Source organism: Lethenteron reissneri, chromosome 68 (assembly GCF_015708825.2).
Source record: "Lethenteron reissneri isolate LAM-NWPU_2019-01 chromosome 68, ASM1570882v1, whole genome shotgun sequence".
In the NCBI taxonomy this organism is placed as follows: Eukaryota; Metazoa; Chordata; class Hyperoartia; order Petromyzontiformes; family Petromyzontidae; genus Lethenteron; species Lethenteron reissneri.
The window spans coordinates 4,385,599-4,404,921 of NC_083846.1; the positions used below are offsets into that span (position 1 = coordinate 4,385,599).

At 58.5% G+C, this 19,323-nt stretch overlaps 1 protein-coding gene across 1 annotated transcript in view; it reads left to right on the forward strand.

Annotated features, from left to right (window-relative positions):
- Positions 1–19,323, forward strand: part of LOC133360315 (uncharacterized) — a 106,327-nt gene that overhangs the window by 56,685 nt on the left and 30,319 nt on the right. Inside the window, exons 9-10 of the mRNA XM_061578961.1 lie at positions 7,536–7,706; positions 8,359–8,480. Of these exons, the coding sequence (XP_061434945.1) occupies positions 7,536–7,706; positions 8,359–8,480 (293 nt within the window). The remainder of the gene's footprint in view (positions 1–7,535; positions 7,707–8,358; positions 8,481–19,323) is intronic.

A 19,323-nucleotide genomic window follows, 5' to 3' on the forward strand; every position in this document is an offset into this window, starting at 1 on the left:
AGTCGTGTGTGTATCTGCGCTGAGTCGTGTGTGTGTGTATCTGTGCTGAGTCGTGTGTGTATCTGCGCTGAGTTGTGTGTATGTATGTATCTGCGCTGAGTCGTGTGTGTGTGTGTCTGTGCTGAGTTGTTTGTGTGTATCTGCGCTGAGTCGTGTGTGTGTATGTATCTGTGCTGAGTCGTGTGTGTGTGTATGTATCTGCGCTGAGTCGTGTGTGTGTGTGTATCTGCGCTGAGTCGTGTGTGTGTGTATCTGTGCTGAGTCGTGTGTGTGTGTGTATCTGCGCTGAGTTGTGTGTATGTATCTGCGCTGAGTCATGTGTATGTATCTGCGCTGAGTCGTGTGTATGTATGTATCTGCGCTGAGTCGTGTGTGTGTGTGTATCTGTGCTGAGTCGTGTGTGTGTGTGTATCTGCGCTGAGTCGTGTGTGTATCTGCGCTGAGTTGTGTGTGTGTGTGTATCTGCGCTGAGTCGTGTGTGTATCTGCGCTGAGTTGTGTGTGTGTGTGTATCTGCGCTGAGTCGTGTGTGTATCTGCGCTGAGTTGTGTGTGTGTGTGTATCTGCGCTGAGTCGTGTGTGTATCTGCGCTGAGTTGTGTGTGTGTGTGTATCTGCGCTGAGTCGTGTGTGTGTGTCTGTGTTGAGTTTGTGCATCTGTCCCTCTCCATTTGCGCGTCCAATCCGGCAAGATGAATTATTTCCCGAGGCCTTCTCCCCTCTTAATCCTGCAGAGCCTTGGCAAGCGTCTTGGGCGGAATCGCGTAAAGGTCGTGCCGTGCTCTGCACGGGTCGTTATTCATCTCTTTCCAGTTGTGGAGGAGGGTTTTCTTTTTTTGGAAGCAACTTGGTTTTTCTTAAGCGGTGGTGGTGGTGCTGGTGGTGGTGGCGGTGGCGGTGGTGTCTGGCAAGGCCCAGAATGTGAATGTCCCTTTTCTGGCCCCCCGACCTCCCACTACCACTTTTCCCCTCCACCCACTCTGCCCCCCACACTACCACGTCACCCACCCCACTACCACCGTCACCCGCCCCACTACCACCGTCCCCCCCCCCACACTACCATCACCCACCCCCCCACAACCCCCCCCCCCACTCCCCCCCCCCCACTACCATCGTTCCCACCCCCCCACACTACCACCTTTTCCCCCTCACTACCACCGCCCCCCCCCCCCCGAACATTACCGTCGCCCACCCCCCCACTACCCCCCCCCACTACCATCGTTCCCACCCCCCCCCCACACTCCCATCGCCCACCCCTCACTACCCCCCCCACTCCCCCCCCCCACTACCATCGCCCCCCTCCCCACTACCCCCCCCACTCCCCCCCCCACTACCACCGCCCCCCTCCCCACTACCCCCCCCACTCCCCCCCCCACTACCATCGCCCCCCTCCCCCACCCTTGTGGCACCCGCCGCCACGTGCCTGGCTGCTCGCTGCCCGACTGCAGAGACGCGGAGTTGGCGACGGTGGTGGCGGTGGGTGGGCAGGGGTGGGGTGATTGGTGGGGGGGGGGCGAGCGGAGGGGGTAGAAATAATTAAATAATGCGGGAGCTCCCCCCCTCCCCACTTCAAAAAATATTCATTTGATGAGTTTTTCTCCGACCCCCCCCCCCCGTCTCTTCTGCTGCTGCTTGGTAGTGGAGTTTGTGAGATGAAAAAGAAATGAAATGAAGCGGGCGGCAGGAGATCTCTCTCCCTCACCTCGTTGCCGCGCCTCCTTGAGGGGGCCACTCGCAATGCCCCCCCCCCTCCCTCCCCACACACCTCCTTGAGGGGGCCACTCGCAAGGCCTCCCCACACCTCCTTGAGGGGGCCACTCGCAAGGCCCCCCCCTCTCCCTCCCCACACACCTCCTTGAGGGGGCCACTCGCAAGGCCTCCCCACACCTCCTTGAGGGGGCCACTCGCAATGCCCCCCCCCCCCTCCCCACACACCTCCTTGAGGGGGCCACTCGCAAGGCCCCCCCCTCTCCCTCCCCACACCGCCTTGAGGGGGCCACTCGCAAGGCCCCCCCTCCCAACACACCTCCTTGAGGGGGCCACTCGCAAGGCCCCCCTCCCAACACACCTCCTTGAGGGGGCCACTCGCAAGCCCCCCCTCCCAACACACCTCCTTGAGGGGGCCACTCGCAAGCCCCCCCTCCCAACACACCTCCTTGAGGGGGCCACTCGCAAGGCCCCCCCCCCCCCCTCCCCACACCTCCTTGAGGGGGCCACTCGCAAGGCCCCCCCCCCCTCCCCACACCTCCTTGAGGGGGCCACTCACAAGCCCCCCCCCCCTCCCCACACCTCCTTGAGGGGGCCACTCGCAAGGCCCCCCCCCCTCCCCACACCTCCTTGAGGGGGCCACTCGCAAGGCCCCCCCACTCCCTCCCCACACCTCCTTGAGGGGGCCACTCGCAAGCCCCCCCCCCCTCCCCACACCTCCTTGAGGGGGCCACTCGCAAGCCCCCCCCCCCTCCCCACACCTCCTTGAGGGGGCCACTCGCAAGGCCCCCCCCTCTCCACACCTCCTTGAGGGGGCCACTCGCAAAGCCCCCCCCTCTCCACACCTCCTTGAGGGGGCCACTCGCAAGCCCCCCCCCCTCCCCACACCTCCTTGAGGGGGCCACTCGCAAGGCCCCCCCCTCTCCACACCTCCTTGAGGGGGCCACTCGCAAGGCCCCCCCCCTCCCCACACCTCCTTGAGGGAGCCACTCGCAAGGCCCCCCCCCTCTCTCCACACCTTGAGGGGGCCACTCGCAAGGCCCCCCTCCCCACACCTCCTTGAGGGGGCCACTCGCAAGCCCCCCCTCCCAACACACCTCCTTGAGGGGGCCACTCGCAAGGCCCCCCTCCCAACACACCTCCTTGAGGGGGCCACTCGCAAGGCCCCCCTCCCAACACACCTCCTTGAGGGGGCCACTCGCAAGGCCCCCCTCCCCACACCTCCTTGAGGGGGCCACTCGCAAGCCCCCCCTCCCAACACACCTCCTTGAGGGGGCCACTCGCAAGGCCCCCCCTCCCAACACACCTCCTTGAGGGGGCCACTCGCAAGCCCCCTCTCCCAACACACCTCCTTGAGGGGGCCACTCGCAAGGCCCCCCTCCCCACACCTCCTTGAGGGGGCCACTCGCAAGCCCCCCCTCCCAACACACCTCCTTGAGGGGGCCACTCGCAAGGCCCCCCTCCCAACACACCTCCTTGAGGGGGCCACTCGCAAGCCCCCCCTCCCAACACACCTCCTTGAGGGGGCCACTCGCAAGGCCCCCCTCTCCACACCTCCTTGAGGGGGCCACTCGCAAGGCCCCCCACCCTCCCCACACCGCCAGCCGCCCTGCAAGTAGCGCGCACTTTTGCCGCTTCTCGCTCAAGCGCATGAATGAAAGTAATAATGGTGATGCTGATGATGCTGATGATGATGATGTAAAATAATAATATTAAATAATAATAAAACAAAACCCGCCGGGCCGTACCCCACCGCCCGACGGCTCGGTTGGAGAGGGAGAGAGGGAGGGAGAGAATAAATAAATAAATGAAAATAAAAAAAGCAAGCCGGCTCGGTTGACGAATTTGTCCGACGCCATTCTCGTTAAGGAAATTAACGCCGGTGCCAGGATCTCTGCGCCCCCCCCCTTCCCCTCCACGCCGCGGTTATTGCAGCGATCCGTCACGGATCTCCGGCCCCATCGGCAGCGCCGGCTCTCCTCGCACCGCTCGCTGCCCCCCCCCCCTCCGGGTAGAACAGCTCCCTAATTAAAAAATCTATATTGGACGTAAATAACGGCATCGGCTTGGTAGCCACGGGCGGCCAGCGCCGCTGCTCGCGGGACGTGTTCTGCCGGTGCCGGCCAGATGGGCTGGAGCGTGCGGCCGCCCCCCCCCCCACCCCACCCACCAACCCACGCTCACTCAAGACGCTAACCCTCAAATTAACAACGATGCCATTTGTTTAACACCCCCCTCTCTCCCCATTCTCACCGGGACGACGCTGCTGCTGCTGTTGCTGCAGCGGTCGGCACGCTCGCAAGGCCCCCCCCCCTCCCAACACACCTCCTTGAGGAGGCCACTCGCAAGGCCCCCCCCACCTCTCCCCACCTCCTTGAGGGGGCCACTCGCTACCGCTACCGTTACCGCACCCCCCCACCGTGCAATCCATCGGTTAGACGATCAGCATGTCGGGTGGCGGTGGGTTGTGCGTATGTACGTACGTGTTGGAACTTTTTTCGCGCCGCCGCACGTAGCCAACCGTGATAATCGGAGGTGCGGGAGAAGTCACGTAGAAGGGAAATAATAAAATAACAAAAATAAAACATAATAAAATACAATTCTCACGACGTTTCAGCCACAACGCAAGCAGCCGTCCTCAGGTGAAGAACAGGTCTGTATTTCAGATGCTGTCTTCTCGACAGACCTGTTCTTCACCTGAAGGACGGCCGCTTGCGTTGTGGCCGAAACGTCGTGAGAATTGTATTTTATTATGTTTTATTTTTATTATTTTATTACTTCCATTCTACGTGACTTTACCGAAAGAACCAAGAAGATGAATCCCTGCAGTCACGAAAGCTTTACATCGAAATTTAAACTAAACTTCGTTGAACTTCTTTCGCACTGCCGCACGTAGCCATCCGTGATAATCGGAGGTGCGGGGGGGGTAGGGGTTAAAACAAAATGTGGGTGAACGCACGTTGTCCAAGCCAACTGACCAGCGTGGAAGAGTAGGCCAACTACGATCCAGAGGGGATGCGGGCGGCCGAGCGAGCGCTCCAGCGCGGGGAGGCCGCTTTCGCGAGCAGTGATGCGAACGAGTGAGCGTGCAAATAGCGCAAGGCCTTTTGCCCCCACCTCCACCACCAATCCCCTCTTTTACCTCCTGTCAATCCCGGAAGAGCGGCGCCCGGTCTCTAAAGTCTTGATGAGGAAGCTGCTGCTGCTAGCGCCGGGGACGTTTCGTCCAATTCCTCGCTCGTTAAGGAGACGCTTGTTTTTAAATCCTTTATATTAAGTTCGCTTGCTTGCTTGCTTGCGCGCTTACGACCGTGCAAATCTTTCGGTCGTTTTTTAACCCACTTCCCGTGATCCAATCGAGCTGACATTTTGCACACAGACTCGTTGTGCGAGACAATTTCTTTTCGTGAAAAATTTTTTCTCCAAAATTTTCCACTTTTTAGGAAAAAAAGAATTTCATATTTAATTTAAAATACCAATGTGATGAAAATGAAACTCTTACTCAAGAAAAACAGAAATGAATAATAAAATAAAACCGATGCCACGCGTATAAAGGATTTATAGTCAAAAACTTTGTTTTTACGGGTTAATTTTTTTGTTTTGCCGTTGGCCGAGCGAGGGGGAGAGTCACCGGGAGAAACCGCGTCCGGGGGGGGGGGGGGAGGGGAGGGAGCAGAGACGATCTTGTTGCCTAAACACAGTGCCCCCCACACCCCCCCCCCCCCCCCCCAGGTGACACGCTGGGGGGGTGGGGGTCGTGGACCGTGTACTCGCCCGGGCACCGGCGCATGCTCCCTCCGCGGCTTGTGGCGCTTGCCAGCGGATCTGCTAATATGTTCGGCCGTAATAACGACGTTGTAACGCGCAAAATGATGACGCCTCCTCCCCGCTGCGTGGCGCAGGGGGGAGGCGTGCAGGTGCTGCCCTGCAATTTCCTCCGCTCTCGCCCCGCTGGACTCTCTCCAAGCAGAAGCGCTTGCGTAGAGAGTTCCCTCGGCCGGGGAGATGTTAACCACCTCGCCTGCTGCTATACATTTGGAGGCTGCGTGTTTCAGAGGTCGCAACCGGGTACCCGATACCCGTACCCTACCCGATACCCGGCTACCCGTACCCGGCCGGGTACAGGTACCCGTTTGCGACCCTGGTGCGGCCGGGTACGGGTAGGCCGTGAGTCACTGGTGAGTCACCGTTTGTCACTCATTTCCCAACGTCTTGTCTCTTCTCACAATTCAAGTTCCTAGAATCAACCCACCCGCGCCTGCAACATGGCTTCATCCCAGAGGTCGCAATCGGGTACCCGATACCCGTACCCTACCCGTACCCAGCCGGGTACGGGTAGCCGGGTATCGGGTAGGGTACGGGTACGGGTATCCGTTTGCGACCCTGGTGCGGGCGGGTACGGGTAAGGAATCAAAACCCGTTTGCGACCTCTGGCGTGTCTCTCTCTCTTTCTCTCCCCGTGGTCGGGTGGATTTTTCTCCGGGTCATGTGGAAGTTTTTTTCCCTCCACATTGCTTTTGTTGAGCTGTCACTTGTGGCCAGGTCGCCTCTGAAAAAGAGCTGCGTAGCTCAGTGGGTGCCTTGGCTGGTCAAATAAAACTAGAAATAGTGCAGGCGTGCGAGCCTTGACAAATAATAATTGGCGCGTTCAACGCGCGTACACCAGGTGGCCAGTCGATTCGTCTTGCTCCGTCGGCTGGTGGAGGTGCTTGACGACACAATTTCGATTACTAAAATTGCATTTAGGGCCATCAGCCCCCCACGGTCCATTCTTTGTTGAGCTGATTCGAAAACCGCCCAGGGCTCTGCACGGAGAGAACAAATGCCACTCGAAAACATTGGAACAGGATACCATTGGGTAGTGGGTGAACTTTTGAGGGCCGAGAAGATAGGGAGACCGATAGAACGCGGAGATTGATGCGGAGAGACATCGATGAGAGACAGATACGGAGGCAAAGAGTTACAGATGGACATCGATACAGACAGACGGACAGAAAGGAGAGCAATAGGGAGAGACACAGGGAGAGAGACTGAGGATAGATACACGTAGAGTGAGGAGAGAGACGGAGAGAGGGTGAGGAGAGAGACGGAGCGAGTTTGCATGTGTCTCTCCCCGTGCTTGCGTGGATTTTTCCCCGGGTCCTCCGGTTTTCCCCTCCCACAATTCAGAACAAAGCGTTTAGCGCAGTGGTTCTTAACCTGGGGGTATGCGAGATGCCCCCCTTCTGAGGTGTTAAGAACCACTGGTTTTCGAGTTAAAGCCTCTTCTTGTTATTGTGGGTGACCCCCGACCCCTGGCTTTGGCGATTGGCAACTGCTGTCGGCTTCGTTGTCGCGAGGTGCCCCCAGACGTTGACGGCACGGCGGGGCAGAGCCTGCAAGCGGTCTCGTAGTTGGCGGGGCGGGGGCCGACGGTCGATCGCTTCCCCCCCAGCCGGGCGGCCCGCGGGCGATTTCGCTCGTTGGGTTCCGTGCACTGCCGGCGCGCGCCGACGCACGCTCCCGTTCCAGCGGCCTCGCCGGGGGGAGAGGCCTTTCACGTTCGCCGCGACGCGGGCGGCCACCGCGCCGGCGGTGTTTTGCCAGGGCGGGCCGCCGTGGGGGGTCCCGGAAACCTGCGAACCTCCGCAGACGAGCGGCCCGACGTCTTTCAAAACGGCGGTGCGAGCGAGCAGTGGGTCGGCGTGCCGCTCACCGCGTGCCACCGTGTGCCACCGTGTGCCACCGTGTGCCACCGCGTGCCGGCCTTGGTGGGCGCCCGCCGTCCCGTTAAAGGGCCGCCCCCTCGGGGTTTTGACCTGTCGTTGTTGGCGTCGTCGCGTGCCCGCAGGCGACGGGCCGGCTGGAGCGGTGCACGGCGGCGGCTCGCGCACGGCGGGAGCACATGGAGGAGCGGCGGCGCGCCGTGGAGACGCGGCTCAAGGACAACACGGAGCGGCTCAGGGCGCGGGTCGCGGAGGCCGTGCTGCCCTCGGACGGGCACGACGTCGCCCTCTCGCAGGTGGGAGAGACGCACCACGGGGGGGGGGGTGGGGGGGCGGCGGCTTCACTTGGGCCGTCGGCTCGCCGCGCTGCCCCCGTCGCTCGATTCGGCAACGGGGGGCCCCGTCCTCAAAACGAGTACCCGGTTTGCCGCCGGGATGATGGTGATGGTGATGATGGTGGTGGTGATGATGATGGTGATGATGGTGGTGGTGATGATGATGATGGTGGTGGTGATGGTGATGATGGTGATGGTGATGATGGTGGTGGTGATGATGATGATGGTGGTGGTGATGATGATGATGATGGTGGTGATGATGATGGTGGTGGTGATGATGGTGGTGGTGATGATGATGGTGGTGGTGAAGGTGATGATGGTGGTGATGATGGTGATGATGATGGTGATGATGATGGTGATGATGATGGTGATGATGATGGTGATGATGATGGTGGTGATGGTGGTGAAGATGGTGATGATGGTGGTGGTGATGGTGATGATGGTGATGATGATGATGATGGTGTTGTGCGGTGCTGGCCACGTCGGCCTCGGCGGGGTCTTTGTCTTTGGAGCGGCGTCGCGGGAATCCGGCGGCGACCCGAGTTCGATTCCCGCTCGACGGCGAACAACAACAACAACAATAATTCTTGAACGTGTCCCACGCGGCGTGCAGTTGCTGGCTCTGGGCGTGAGCGGCATGCAGCACGAGCAGGAGGCGGGGGGCCTGCGCGAGTGCCTGCAGCACGCCGGGCGGCTCGCTCGACTGCACGACACGGACCGCCAGCACACGGAGCGGTAAGCCGCGTGCGTACGTGTGTGCACGTGTGTGTGTGTGTGTGCGTGTGTACCTGGTGCAATGTGTAAACATTGCCAATGGGGAGACAAAGGCGGCCGGGCGGGGTGCTGGCCACCCACCCCCTCGTGTGACGTGCCGGCCTTCATCGGTGCTGCTCGCTAACAGCACTTGCCCCAACAGTCTGTTACAGGCTACACGGGGGATCTTTGTGCGCGCGTATGCGCACAGTTTGACGCTTTTGTGCCGTCGGGTTTCGCGTGGAGACCTCGTCCGTTCGGAGCTCTCGCAGCACGCAACCTCCCCCAACTCCGTGTTTGTGAGTGGCCCGCAGAAGGAGACTTCCAACATCCTTTTCCGAGTGACCCCCCCCCCCCCCGCCGTCATCTCGCACTGCCGGTGGTGGTGGGGAGGGGGGGGGGTGGCGGCTTTCCTTGGGGCCTTCCCGCCCGGCTCTGGCACCGACAGTAACCGCCGCCGCGTGGCGGGTTGCAAGCCCCGCGCTTTTGAACTCTCTGTGGTGGATGTGACCTTCCCGCTGCATTAATTCCGCCCACCCATGGCTTGCTCCCACGCTCCCCCCCCACGTGGTTCTTACCGTGGTGGGTGTTATTCTCGCGGTCGCGCCTACGCTGCCTCTTCCGCAGAAGCGCCGTGCGTGTCTTCTTGGTTCTTTCGGTAAAGTCACGTAGAATGGAAATAATAAAGTAATCAAAAAAAACATAATAAAATACAATTCTCACGACGTTTCGGCCACAACGCAAGCAGCCGTCCTCAGGTGAAGACCAGGTCTGTCGGGGAGACAAAACATTTTTTTTAACCACCGTGCGTGTGTTTGCGCCGTGCGTGTGTGTTGCTGCTGAGGTGCGGCGGTTAGCGCTACGCTGCGCCGCGAACCCGGCGACCCCAGTTCGATTCCCCGCTCACGGCCGACACCGATGACGATTATCTGAGCCGGTCCTGGGTCGACTCAGCCTGAAATGAGTACCCGGTGTGGTGGGTAAACATCGCCACCGGGGGAGACAAAGGTGGCTGAGCGTGGTGTGCCGTTCTGGCCTTCACAGGTGCTCGCTAACAGCACTTGCCCCAACAGTCTGTTGAGGCTATGCGGTGGATCTTTTGTTTTCTTTGTTGTGTGTGGGGGTAATGCTCTGCGAACCGGCGAGCAGAGTTCGACTCCCGCTCACGGCCAACACCTTAAATGAGCTCCTGGTGCTCTGTGTCCACCCACGCCCTCGTGTGCCACAGTGCCGGCCTTCGTAGGTGATGCTCACTAACAGCACTTGCCCCAACGGTCTGTTAAGGCTACACGTGGTGGAGGGGGATGTTTGTGTACGTGTGCGTGCGAACCGTGATCCCCATCCGCGCGCGTGCCCCGCCCCTCGCCGGCTCAATGAGGCTCACCGCGGCGGTGGCTGCGGTGGGACCGGAGCGGCACACGGCCGGCCCTCCCCTCCGGCTGCCCCGCCGACGGGGCCCGACCGGGGACGCTCCCGCGATGCGCGTGGCCGCCGGGCCAACAGACAGATCGCCTTCCCCGACTCCCGGTTGCCCTGATCAGCCTCGGAATTGATTGAATTCCACCCCCACCCTCCCCCCCTCGCTGTTGTAGACTTGGGATGCGATCTCGCCGCTGGAAGACGGCACGACGTAGAGATCCTTGAATCTGTCTGTGTGGATCTGTTGGGGTGGTACGTGCGTGCGCGTGTTTGAGCGTGTGTGTGTGTGCACGCGTGTGTGTGTGTGCACGGGTGTGTGTGTGTGTTTGTGTGCGTGTGTGTGTGTGCACGGGTGTGTGTGTATGTTTGTGTGTGCGCGTGTGTGCGTGCGTGTGTGCGTGTGTGTGTGCACGGGTGTGTGTGTATGTTTGTGTGTGCGCGTGTGTGTGCACGCGTGTGTGCGTGTGTGTGTGTGCACGGGTGTGTGTGTATGTTTGTGTGTGCGCGTGTGTGCGCGCGTGTGTGTGTGTGCACGGGTGTGTTTGTGTGTGCGTGTGTGTGTGCACGCGTGTGTGTGTGCGCGTGTGTGTGCACGCGTGTGTGTGTGTGTGCACGGGTGTGTGTGTGTTTGTGTGTGCGTGTGTGTGCGCACGCGTGTGTGCACGTGCACGCGTATGTGCGCGTGTGTGTATGTTTGTGTGTGTATGTTTGTGTGTGTGTGCACGCATGTTTGTGTGTGTGTGTGTATGTGTGTGTTTGCGTGTGTGTGCGCACGCGTGTGTGTGTATGTTTGTGTGTGTGTTTGTGTGTGTGCGCGTGTGTGTGTGCACGCATCTTTGTGTGTGTATGTTTGTGTGTGTGTATGTGTGTGTGTGTGCACGCGTGTGTATGTGTGTGTGCGCATGCGTGTGTGCGTGTGTGTGCCCCCGGTGGGTTTTCTCCGCTGTTCTCCGGCTCCCTTCCACGTTGCGCTCGTTAGTCGCTGGGACCACCGACGCGTCGGCATCCTCCTCGTCAGCGACGCCCGCCGTTCTGCAAATAACGGGGCTCACCTCTTCTCTTCTTTGTTACGCGACTTTTTCCCAGTCCCGCCAAATTCAACAAAATAGTTTTGCCCACTCTCGTTCCGTGGTCGGCAAGCCGTAAAAAAAAAAAAAAACTAAAAAAATTGGCAAAACCGTCACCTCCGTCACGGCGCGCTGGGTTTTCGGACTGCTCGATGCGTCTGTTTTTTGCTCGGGCAGGTCGCGCCGACCCGGCTCCGTGCGTCGTCCCTCGTCCTCCCCCTAATGAAGCGTCAACCCCGCCGGCTGCGCTCGCTTCCCCAGCAAGCTGCAGTCGTTGGAACCGAGCGGGTTGTTTTTTGTGTTTGCGGGCGAAGGCGTGCGCGGTAATTGGGGCGAGTTCCCTGTTTCGTTTCACGGCGGCAGCGGCCGGGCGAGCGGGCGGGCGAGAGGGTGGTCGAGCGTGGTGATTTGAGCGAGCGGAGTTCGCAACTTCTTCACCTTTGGATAGTTTCTGCGGGCGGCGCTGCTGCACGGTCACGCGGGGGTGGGGGGGGGTTGTGGGGGGTGGGGGGGGGTTGGGGGGGGGGCTTCGGAGGGACCGCCCGCGTGCACGCGAAAGCATCGATTCCGGTTTATTTTTTGTTATTTCTACTCGCGGTCTTCGTCTTTGCCCCCCCCCCCCGCTGCTTCAACCGCGACCGTCCGCTGTGCCCGCCCCTGTCACCACCCCCCCCCCCCGCCCCCCCTCGTCACCCTGATGTGCGCCGTGCCGGCCTTCGCCTCCCCCGTAAGGCTGTAGTGAGGCGGGTACATCATCATAACCATCATCATCATCATTATCATCATCATCATCACCATTATTATCACCATCATCACCATCATTATCACCATCATCACCACCATCATTATCATCATAACCATCATCATCACTATCATTATCACCATCATTATCATCATCATCACCATCATCATCACCATCATTATCATCATCACCATCATCATCACCATCATCACCATCATTATCATCACCATCATCATCACCACCGTCATCACCATCATTATCACCGTCATTACCATCATCATCACCATCATCATCACCATCATCATCACCACCGTCATTATCACCATCATCATCATTATCATCACCATCATCACCACCATCGTCATTATCAATCGCCATTATCATCACCACCATCGTCACCATCATCATCACCATCATCGTCACCTGCGAGGCGAGAGTGTGAAACGCCGAGGTGACGGTGCGACGATGACGAGGGTTGACGTGTGCGCGCCGCGGCGAGTGGTGCCGTGATGCGTGCGACGCCGTCGCCTCTCGGGGGTGTGGGGGTGGTGGGGGGGGTGTGATGGGGGGGGTTGCCATCGGTTTGACCGAGACCGTCTTGCCGTTGACAATGGAGGTGTTTGGAGTCGGAGCGCGTAAATAACGAACGTGCGTCGTTCAACCTGCAGCCAACCTACACGGCCACCTGTCGCGTAAACAACACGTGGCCGATTCGTTTGTTCAGAGCAGCGCCGCACCGGGTCGTCGTGTGTCCGAGAGTTAAACCGCCACCACCCCCACCACCACCACCGCGTTTGCAATTCGAGTAGCCGTGGCGTTCCGCCGGCAATTACAACTTGGCATCATCATCATCGCGTTGTGGAGAAATTCTCCTGGGTTTACCCTCCAGCCGGTGTGTGCTTGCTGTGCTAGCCACGTTTCGTTTACGCTACGCAAACCCCCCCTTCCCCCCCGTACTAATAACGGCACGGCATTCACATCGATGCGACCGATCCCCCTGCCACGGGCAACGTTGCTCGCGAAATCTCTGCTGCGACGACCACGACTGCGCCTTGTTAAGCTGCTGGCTTGCCCTCGTCGCCAAAAGCCGATCGTTAAGCCCGCCGCCTCCGCCGCTCGGGGTTCCTGTGGCGTGGGCGGAACGGGCCTTGGGGGGGGTGGGGGGGTGGGACGGGAAGGCAAAGGGGGGCGGGGGGGGGGGTTAGGTCTAGACCAGTGGTTCTTAACCTTTAGCGCACGCCTTGTGCCCCTTTGTTTCTCAGTCGATGTTAATAACTGCATCGGGTTTGGTGTAACACGTAGGGGGCTTTCGCGATCAATGTCACCTGTAATGCAGGTTCTTTTTTGGGGTTGGATTGCGTAAATGAATGTGTCGTTAAAGCCGCCTGGGTGTGACGACGCAATGTGGCGGCCGCCTGATGAAGCTGGTCGTAATTCTAGATTTGAAGCTTTCGTGACTGCAAGGATTCATATTCGTAGGTTTTTTCGGTAAAGTCACGTAGGTAAAATAATGTAATTAATAAAAGTAAAATAAAAATTAAATAAAAATCACGACGTTTCGGAGGCAACACAAGCTTCCGTCTTCAGGTGGAACCGTCACAGCACGATTGCTGTACTTGATACACGATAGCTGTACTTGATACAGCAATCGTGCTGTGACGGTTCCACCTGAAGACGGAAGCTTGTGTTGCCTCCGAAACGTCGTGATTTTTATTTTATTTTACTTTTATTAATTTTAATTTTTTTAACCGGTTGTAATTACTGGCGGAACGTCGAACTCGGAACGTAAATGTTGTGGCTTGGCTCTCCAACACACAACCGCTGTGCCGTACTAGTGACGAATTGGTCACGTGCCGTTTACGTGACATTAACCGTACTAACTGGGCTGTGTCGGGTGGTGGCGGGTTTCACGACACATTTATATTGACGCTATCTCGATGCTTTACCTTCTAAATCTGTGCCAAGGGGCATCACGCACCCCAGGTTAAGCACCACTGCTCTTGACGATGGTGTATTTTGGTGGGGGGACGTGGTTCAGCCGCTGGGGCTAGCCGGTGACGTCTGTGCGCCGGGCAGCGCCGTCGTTGGCAGCACCTCGCATTGATGGAAGGAAGAACCGCTACGATCGCCTGAACAGAAATGTGCGAATCTTTGGTTTCTTTTACAACTCGCCGGCTTGCTGCTGCTGCCACCGCCGCCGCTGCTGCATAAAATCAAATTGTCCCCACGTGTCCAGGTGACACCTCCGCTTTGTTTGCGCTGCGAGTCGGGCGGTAGAGGGCACGAAGTTGTGATTTGTCGCGATGCAACCTGCAAGTTCAGACCCGCGGGGCGATGAACATCGGCGTTCGATGATGCGCGCGAGCGCGCGGTTATTCCGAACCAGCCCGCTCTGAACAGCCGCTCCGAACAGCCCGGGGGGCACGGCGGTTTTTCCAAACGTCGTGCCCGACGCGCTGCTATAAATAGCTGCGCGAGCATTTTGGCTTGCCAATAAACGCCTACGGGCACCGGCTGTTCCGAACGGACGCGTCCCGCATGCCGCGTCGCAGACGCTCGTTTCGAACCGGCGTCCGTGCCGCACGGTCTGAACGGTGGAATGGTGGAACGGTGGTACAACGGTGGAATGGTGTAACAACGGCGGAATGGTGGAACAACGGTGGAACGCGTGGAATGGTGGAACAGTGGAACGGTGGAACGATAGAATGCGTGAAATGGTGGAACAACGGTGGAATGGTAGAACAGTGGAATGGTGGAACAATGGTGAAAAGCATGGAACGTGCGATCGCTCGTACGGAGGAGGAGCACGCACGCGCACACGGACAGAATACACGCGACCCGTGATCCGCCACGTTTTAGCAAGCACTTCACATCTGTTCTCAACTTCAAACGGGTCGGGGAGGGGGTGGTGATGCATGCGAGGCAAACAGGGTGAGACACGGGGGCTCTGTGCAGCGGAATCGCGCGTTAGTTCGTTCCTTCGTTGATGCGGCGTAACTATTCGCGACGGGCCGGATGCTCGACTGCCCCCGATCCGGTCAGACCTCGGGGAGCTAAGCAGGAACACCCGAGCCTGGTTTTGGCGCGGCCGGAACACCGCACGAGCCGGCGCCGTGCGGCGTTCGTGCGTGCCCGCCGTTTCGATCGGCACTTCCACGGCGAATTGGCCAGACAATCCCGATGCAGATCTTTGATATCCGGGGGGGGCGGAGGTTCAAGCTGGATTTGGCTTCACCGGAGCGAAGAGAGCAGGAGGAGCGTCTTAATCCGCACGAGCGACCCCGGGGTGGGGGGTGGCAGGGCGGGGGTCACCAAGATGACAAAACCAACGACGTTCAGCGAAGCAGAGAGCAGTGGAGCAAAATTTGAAATCGTCAGCCAGCGAATATGCGACGGGCGAATTGCTCGGGGCGGAATATGCGACGGGCGGTCGCCACCGCGCACGTGTGAGGAAGGTTTCGTGTGCGGTCCGTGGTGAGATTGGCTTTCCCCGGTCAAAACGAAGACCACCGTTTTTATTCATACATTTCCAGGGATTAAATGTCATCGTTTACTCTACCCCCCCCCCCGCCGCCGCCAAACCAACCCGCACCACCTCCGCCCGGGGTTGACGTGGGAGTCTACTTCAGAAGTTTTGCCAACGACGGTGTGCTGTCGGGCAGCCGTGTAACCACACACGCTATGCGTCCGCTCTTTTTATATATATATATTTTTTTTTACACAAGAAGGCCCGCGGTTTTCTAATCCGAGATGGCCGGCCAGCCGGCCGGGCGGCCGCCCTCCCCCCGGTCATCTCGTGCGCGTGCGGAAGCCGCGCGTCAACCTTGAGGACAACCGCGAAAAAAACATCGATGTGCCGGCGTTTGCCGCGCTGGCAAGGGGGCGGAGACGGCGCGGCGGCGGCGAGAGCCGGGGACCTTGCGAGGAATGCGCAAACGGGAGTCAAGGTCCGACCGCTCGCACAAGCCGAGAGAGAGATGCGGAGGGTGGTGGGGAAGGGGGGGCGGTGGAGGAGGGGATTTGTTTATTTATTTTTTGTGGTCCCCCTCCTCTTCACAGCCCCCCCCTCCCCTCTCCTGCCTTTATGTTGTTCAATTATTCCCCCCCCCCCTCTCTCCGGAGGCCGCATTCTTGCGGTGCCGCTGGCCCCTTCGCGGTCAGGTTGAGCCAGGTGCTGAGCGCGTGTTCGCGAATATCTGAGTCGTGCTGCGAGGCGATGGGTGGCTGTTGTGTGCGTGTGTGTGTGTCAGTGGGTGGGAGTGTGTGTGTGTGTGTGTCAGTGGGTGGGTGTGTGTGTCTCAGTGGGTGGGAGTGTGTGTGTGTGTGGGTGGGTGTGTGTGTGTGTGTCAGTGGGTGGGAGTGTGTGTGTGTGTCAGTGGGTGGGGGCTTGTGTGTGTGTCTCAGTGGGTGGGAGTGTGTGTGTGTGTCTCAGTTGGTGTATGTGTGTGTGTCAGTGGGTGGGGGATTGTGTGTTTGTGTGTCAGTTGGTGTATGTGTGTGTGTCAGTGGGTGGGGGATTGTGTGTTTGTGTGTGTCAGTGTGTGGGGGATTGTGTGTGTGTGTGTGTCAGTTGGTGAGTGTGTATGTGTGTGTGTCAGTGGGTGGGGGATTGTGTGTATGTGTGTCAGTTGGTGTATGTGTGTGTGTCAGTGGGTGGGGGATTGTGTGTATGTGTGTCAGTTGGTGTATGTGTGTGTGTGTGTCAGTGGGTGGGGGATTGTGTGTATGTGTGTCAGTTGGTGTATGTGTGTGTGTGTCAGTGGGTGGGGGCTTGTGTGTTTGTGTGTCAGTTGGTGTATGTGTGTGTGTGTCAGTGGGTGGGGGCTTGTGTGTGTGTCAGTGGGTAGGAGCTTGTGTGTGTGTGTGTGTCAGTTGGTGGGTGTGTGTGTCAGTTGGTGTCAGTGTGTGTGTGTCAGTGGGTGGGGGATTGTGTGTATGTATGTGTCAGTGGGTGGGTGTGTGTGTGTGTCAGTTGGTGGGTGTGTGTGTCAGTTGGTGTGTGTGTGTCAGTGGGTCGGGGCTTGTGTGTGTGTGTGCCAGTGGGTGGCTCTAGTGGGAGAGTGTTTTGAGTAGATGTGTGTGTGTGTCAGTGGGTGGCTGTCATGCCTCAGTTATTCTTCGTGCTTTTGGGGTCCCTGACTCTGCTCAATCATTAAGGACCTTCATGATGGTCGGCAGGCCCCTTGTGCAACGGACGGAAGTTCAGAGCGGTTTTCTGTTGACCTTGGGGTGCGACAGGGATGTCCTCTGGCCCCTGCGCTATTTAACATCTTTTTTGACCGTGTTGTTTGAGAAGCCTTTTCTTGGATATACGGGTGGAATTTCCATCTGGTACAGATATAATGTGATGCTAATCGATGCCCGGGTGCGGTCACGGGATGGCTCCCTGCTGCTATGCTGATTATCTGGTGATTGCCAATCGCTCAGAGAAGGAGTTGGAGGCTTTGCTGCTGAACCTGGAGCGTGCCACTTAGAGATGGGGCCTTACCAACCAGCACCACATAACCCAAGCACCTGCCTGGGTGTTTTAGGTCATCGAATGTCCAAAACCCGTCCACTCCTCGCGAGCGATGGAGCAGTTTTGGAGCGTGGAGAAATTCCCGTACCTGGGCAGTGCGCTTATTACCGATTCCGTTTTGGCAGCGGAGGAACCGGCTACCTGGTCTGTCGCTCCACACAAAGCTCTGGATCTTCTCGGCCGTGATTGTGCCCTCCCCTATGCCTGCTTACAAAATGTGAAGCCGTTTGAAGGGACCGCCTGCGGCAGTTTGAAACATTTCAGGTCAGACTGCCCAACGATCCATCCCGTGTTTAACCAGGCTGAATTGTGCGAGGAGCTGACGTGATCCTTGAAAGATCCGATCATGTCCCATCGGTGAGCTCCTCCGGCGGGCGAGGCTGCGTTGGCTGGATCATGTAGCCCGCTTGCACAGTCCACCGCAAGCCCCCAAACATCTTCTGTTTGGCCGGATAGAGGGGGTTTAAATGGGTGCGTCACGGGCTGGAGAAGAGATGGAGTTGATGCGGTACAGGAAGATGTGGAGCTGAGTGGACTTGCCGATGACCGGTGCCAGCGGTGTCAAGATCGGCCTCTGTGGGCAGTTGAAAGCTGAGGGGCGATGCTCACAACAATTAGGAGGAGCCCGCCCAGGTGGCTAAACACAGCGAGTTGGCACAGGTGGGACAGGTGGGACAGTGGCGAGCACAGGGAGGTGCATCTGCCAGTCGTTTCAGGGACTCAGCCCATGGGCCCCTGGGTCTGTCCCGCGACCTGTCAGCAGCGAGCCTTTCCACACCTCAGGTGGCCCCCAAAGGGGTCCCCTAGGCCTGGCACAAGTGCCGTGGTGGTGACGTCACAGCCATTGCTGCCCCCCCCCCATCTCCCTTAATAATAACAATGCAATTTGTAACGCGCGCAAATTTACGGACGTAACGGCCGCAACTCAGAGGCGCGGAGGCAAGCTCAGAGTTGCTCGAAAGCATGATTGTAGAGGTGAGTTTTTAAGTGTCTCTTGAAGGAGGCGATTGAGGTGATGGCTACGAATGTGCAGAGGGGTGACAGCGTTCAAGACTGTTGGGGCTGCCACCGAGAAGCGGCGCATAGACGTGACCATCCTGGATCTTGGCATCAAGAGGAGGTCGTGAGTCGAGCTGCGCAGGCATCTGCCGTGTGCCGAGCTGCAAGTTGTCAATAATGAAGAAAGGTACGGCGGGCAGGCCAATGGGAAGGCGCGGTGGCAGAGGCAGGCGATCTTGTATGTGACCCTGCTGGCGATGGGTAGCCATCTTCTTGGTTCTTTCGGTAAAGTCACGTAGAAGGGAAATAATAAAATAATAAAAATAGAACATCATAAAATTATTCTCACGACGTGAGGACGGCTGCTTGCGTTGTGGCCGAAACGTCGTGAGAATTATTTTTTATTATTTTACTTTTTATTATTTTATTACTTCCCTTCTACGTGACTTTACCGAAAGAACCAAGAAGATGAATCCCTGCAGTCACGAAAGCTTTAAATCGAAAGATGGGTAGCCAGTTAACGGCAGGCCGTGCCTTGTGAAACAGCAGCGGGCAGCGTCTTCCCTGCTTGACGGTGGCCTTGTAGCGCACACTGAGACAGCTGCCACTGGAGGTGCCCCCCAGGCGAGACCACACAGCAATCCCCCCCCCCCCCTCGCTCCGACTAAGAATCTACCAGGGGCTGTGTCTAGAAACAGATCTTTCCTGATGCTCGCCCTGAGCTATCGGAGCGATAGCGCCCGTTTCAAATATGCTCAAATGATGATTATGAGTGGGCGAGGAGAGGGGGGTAATTTATGGTCGTCGGGGTGGGGGGTGGGGGGCGCGATGTGGCCGGCTTGCCGTGGGTGAATGTTGCGCGTATTCGGCCCCAGGCCAACAGGAATGAATAATCGCTGTTTGATGATCACTTTGGCTCCGCGCTCCAGAGTTGAGACGCCCGTTTGCATGGAACCCCAGAGTGGAATTAGTGAAAGCACCCGCGTGCGTACGTGCGTGTTTGTGCGTGCATGCGTGCGTGCGTGTTCGTGCGTGGGTGTTCGTGTGTGCGCGTATGTTTGTGTGGAGCGGTGGCACGGC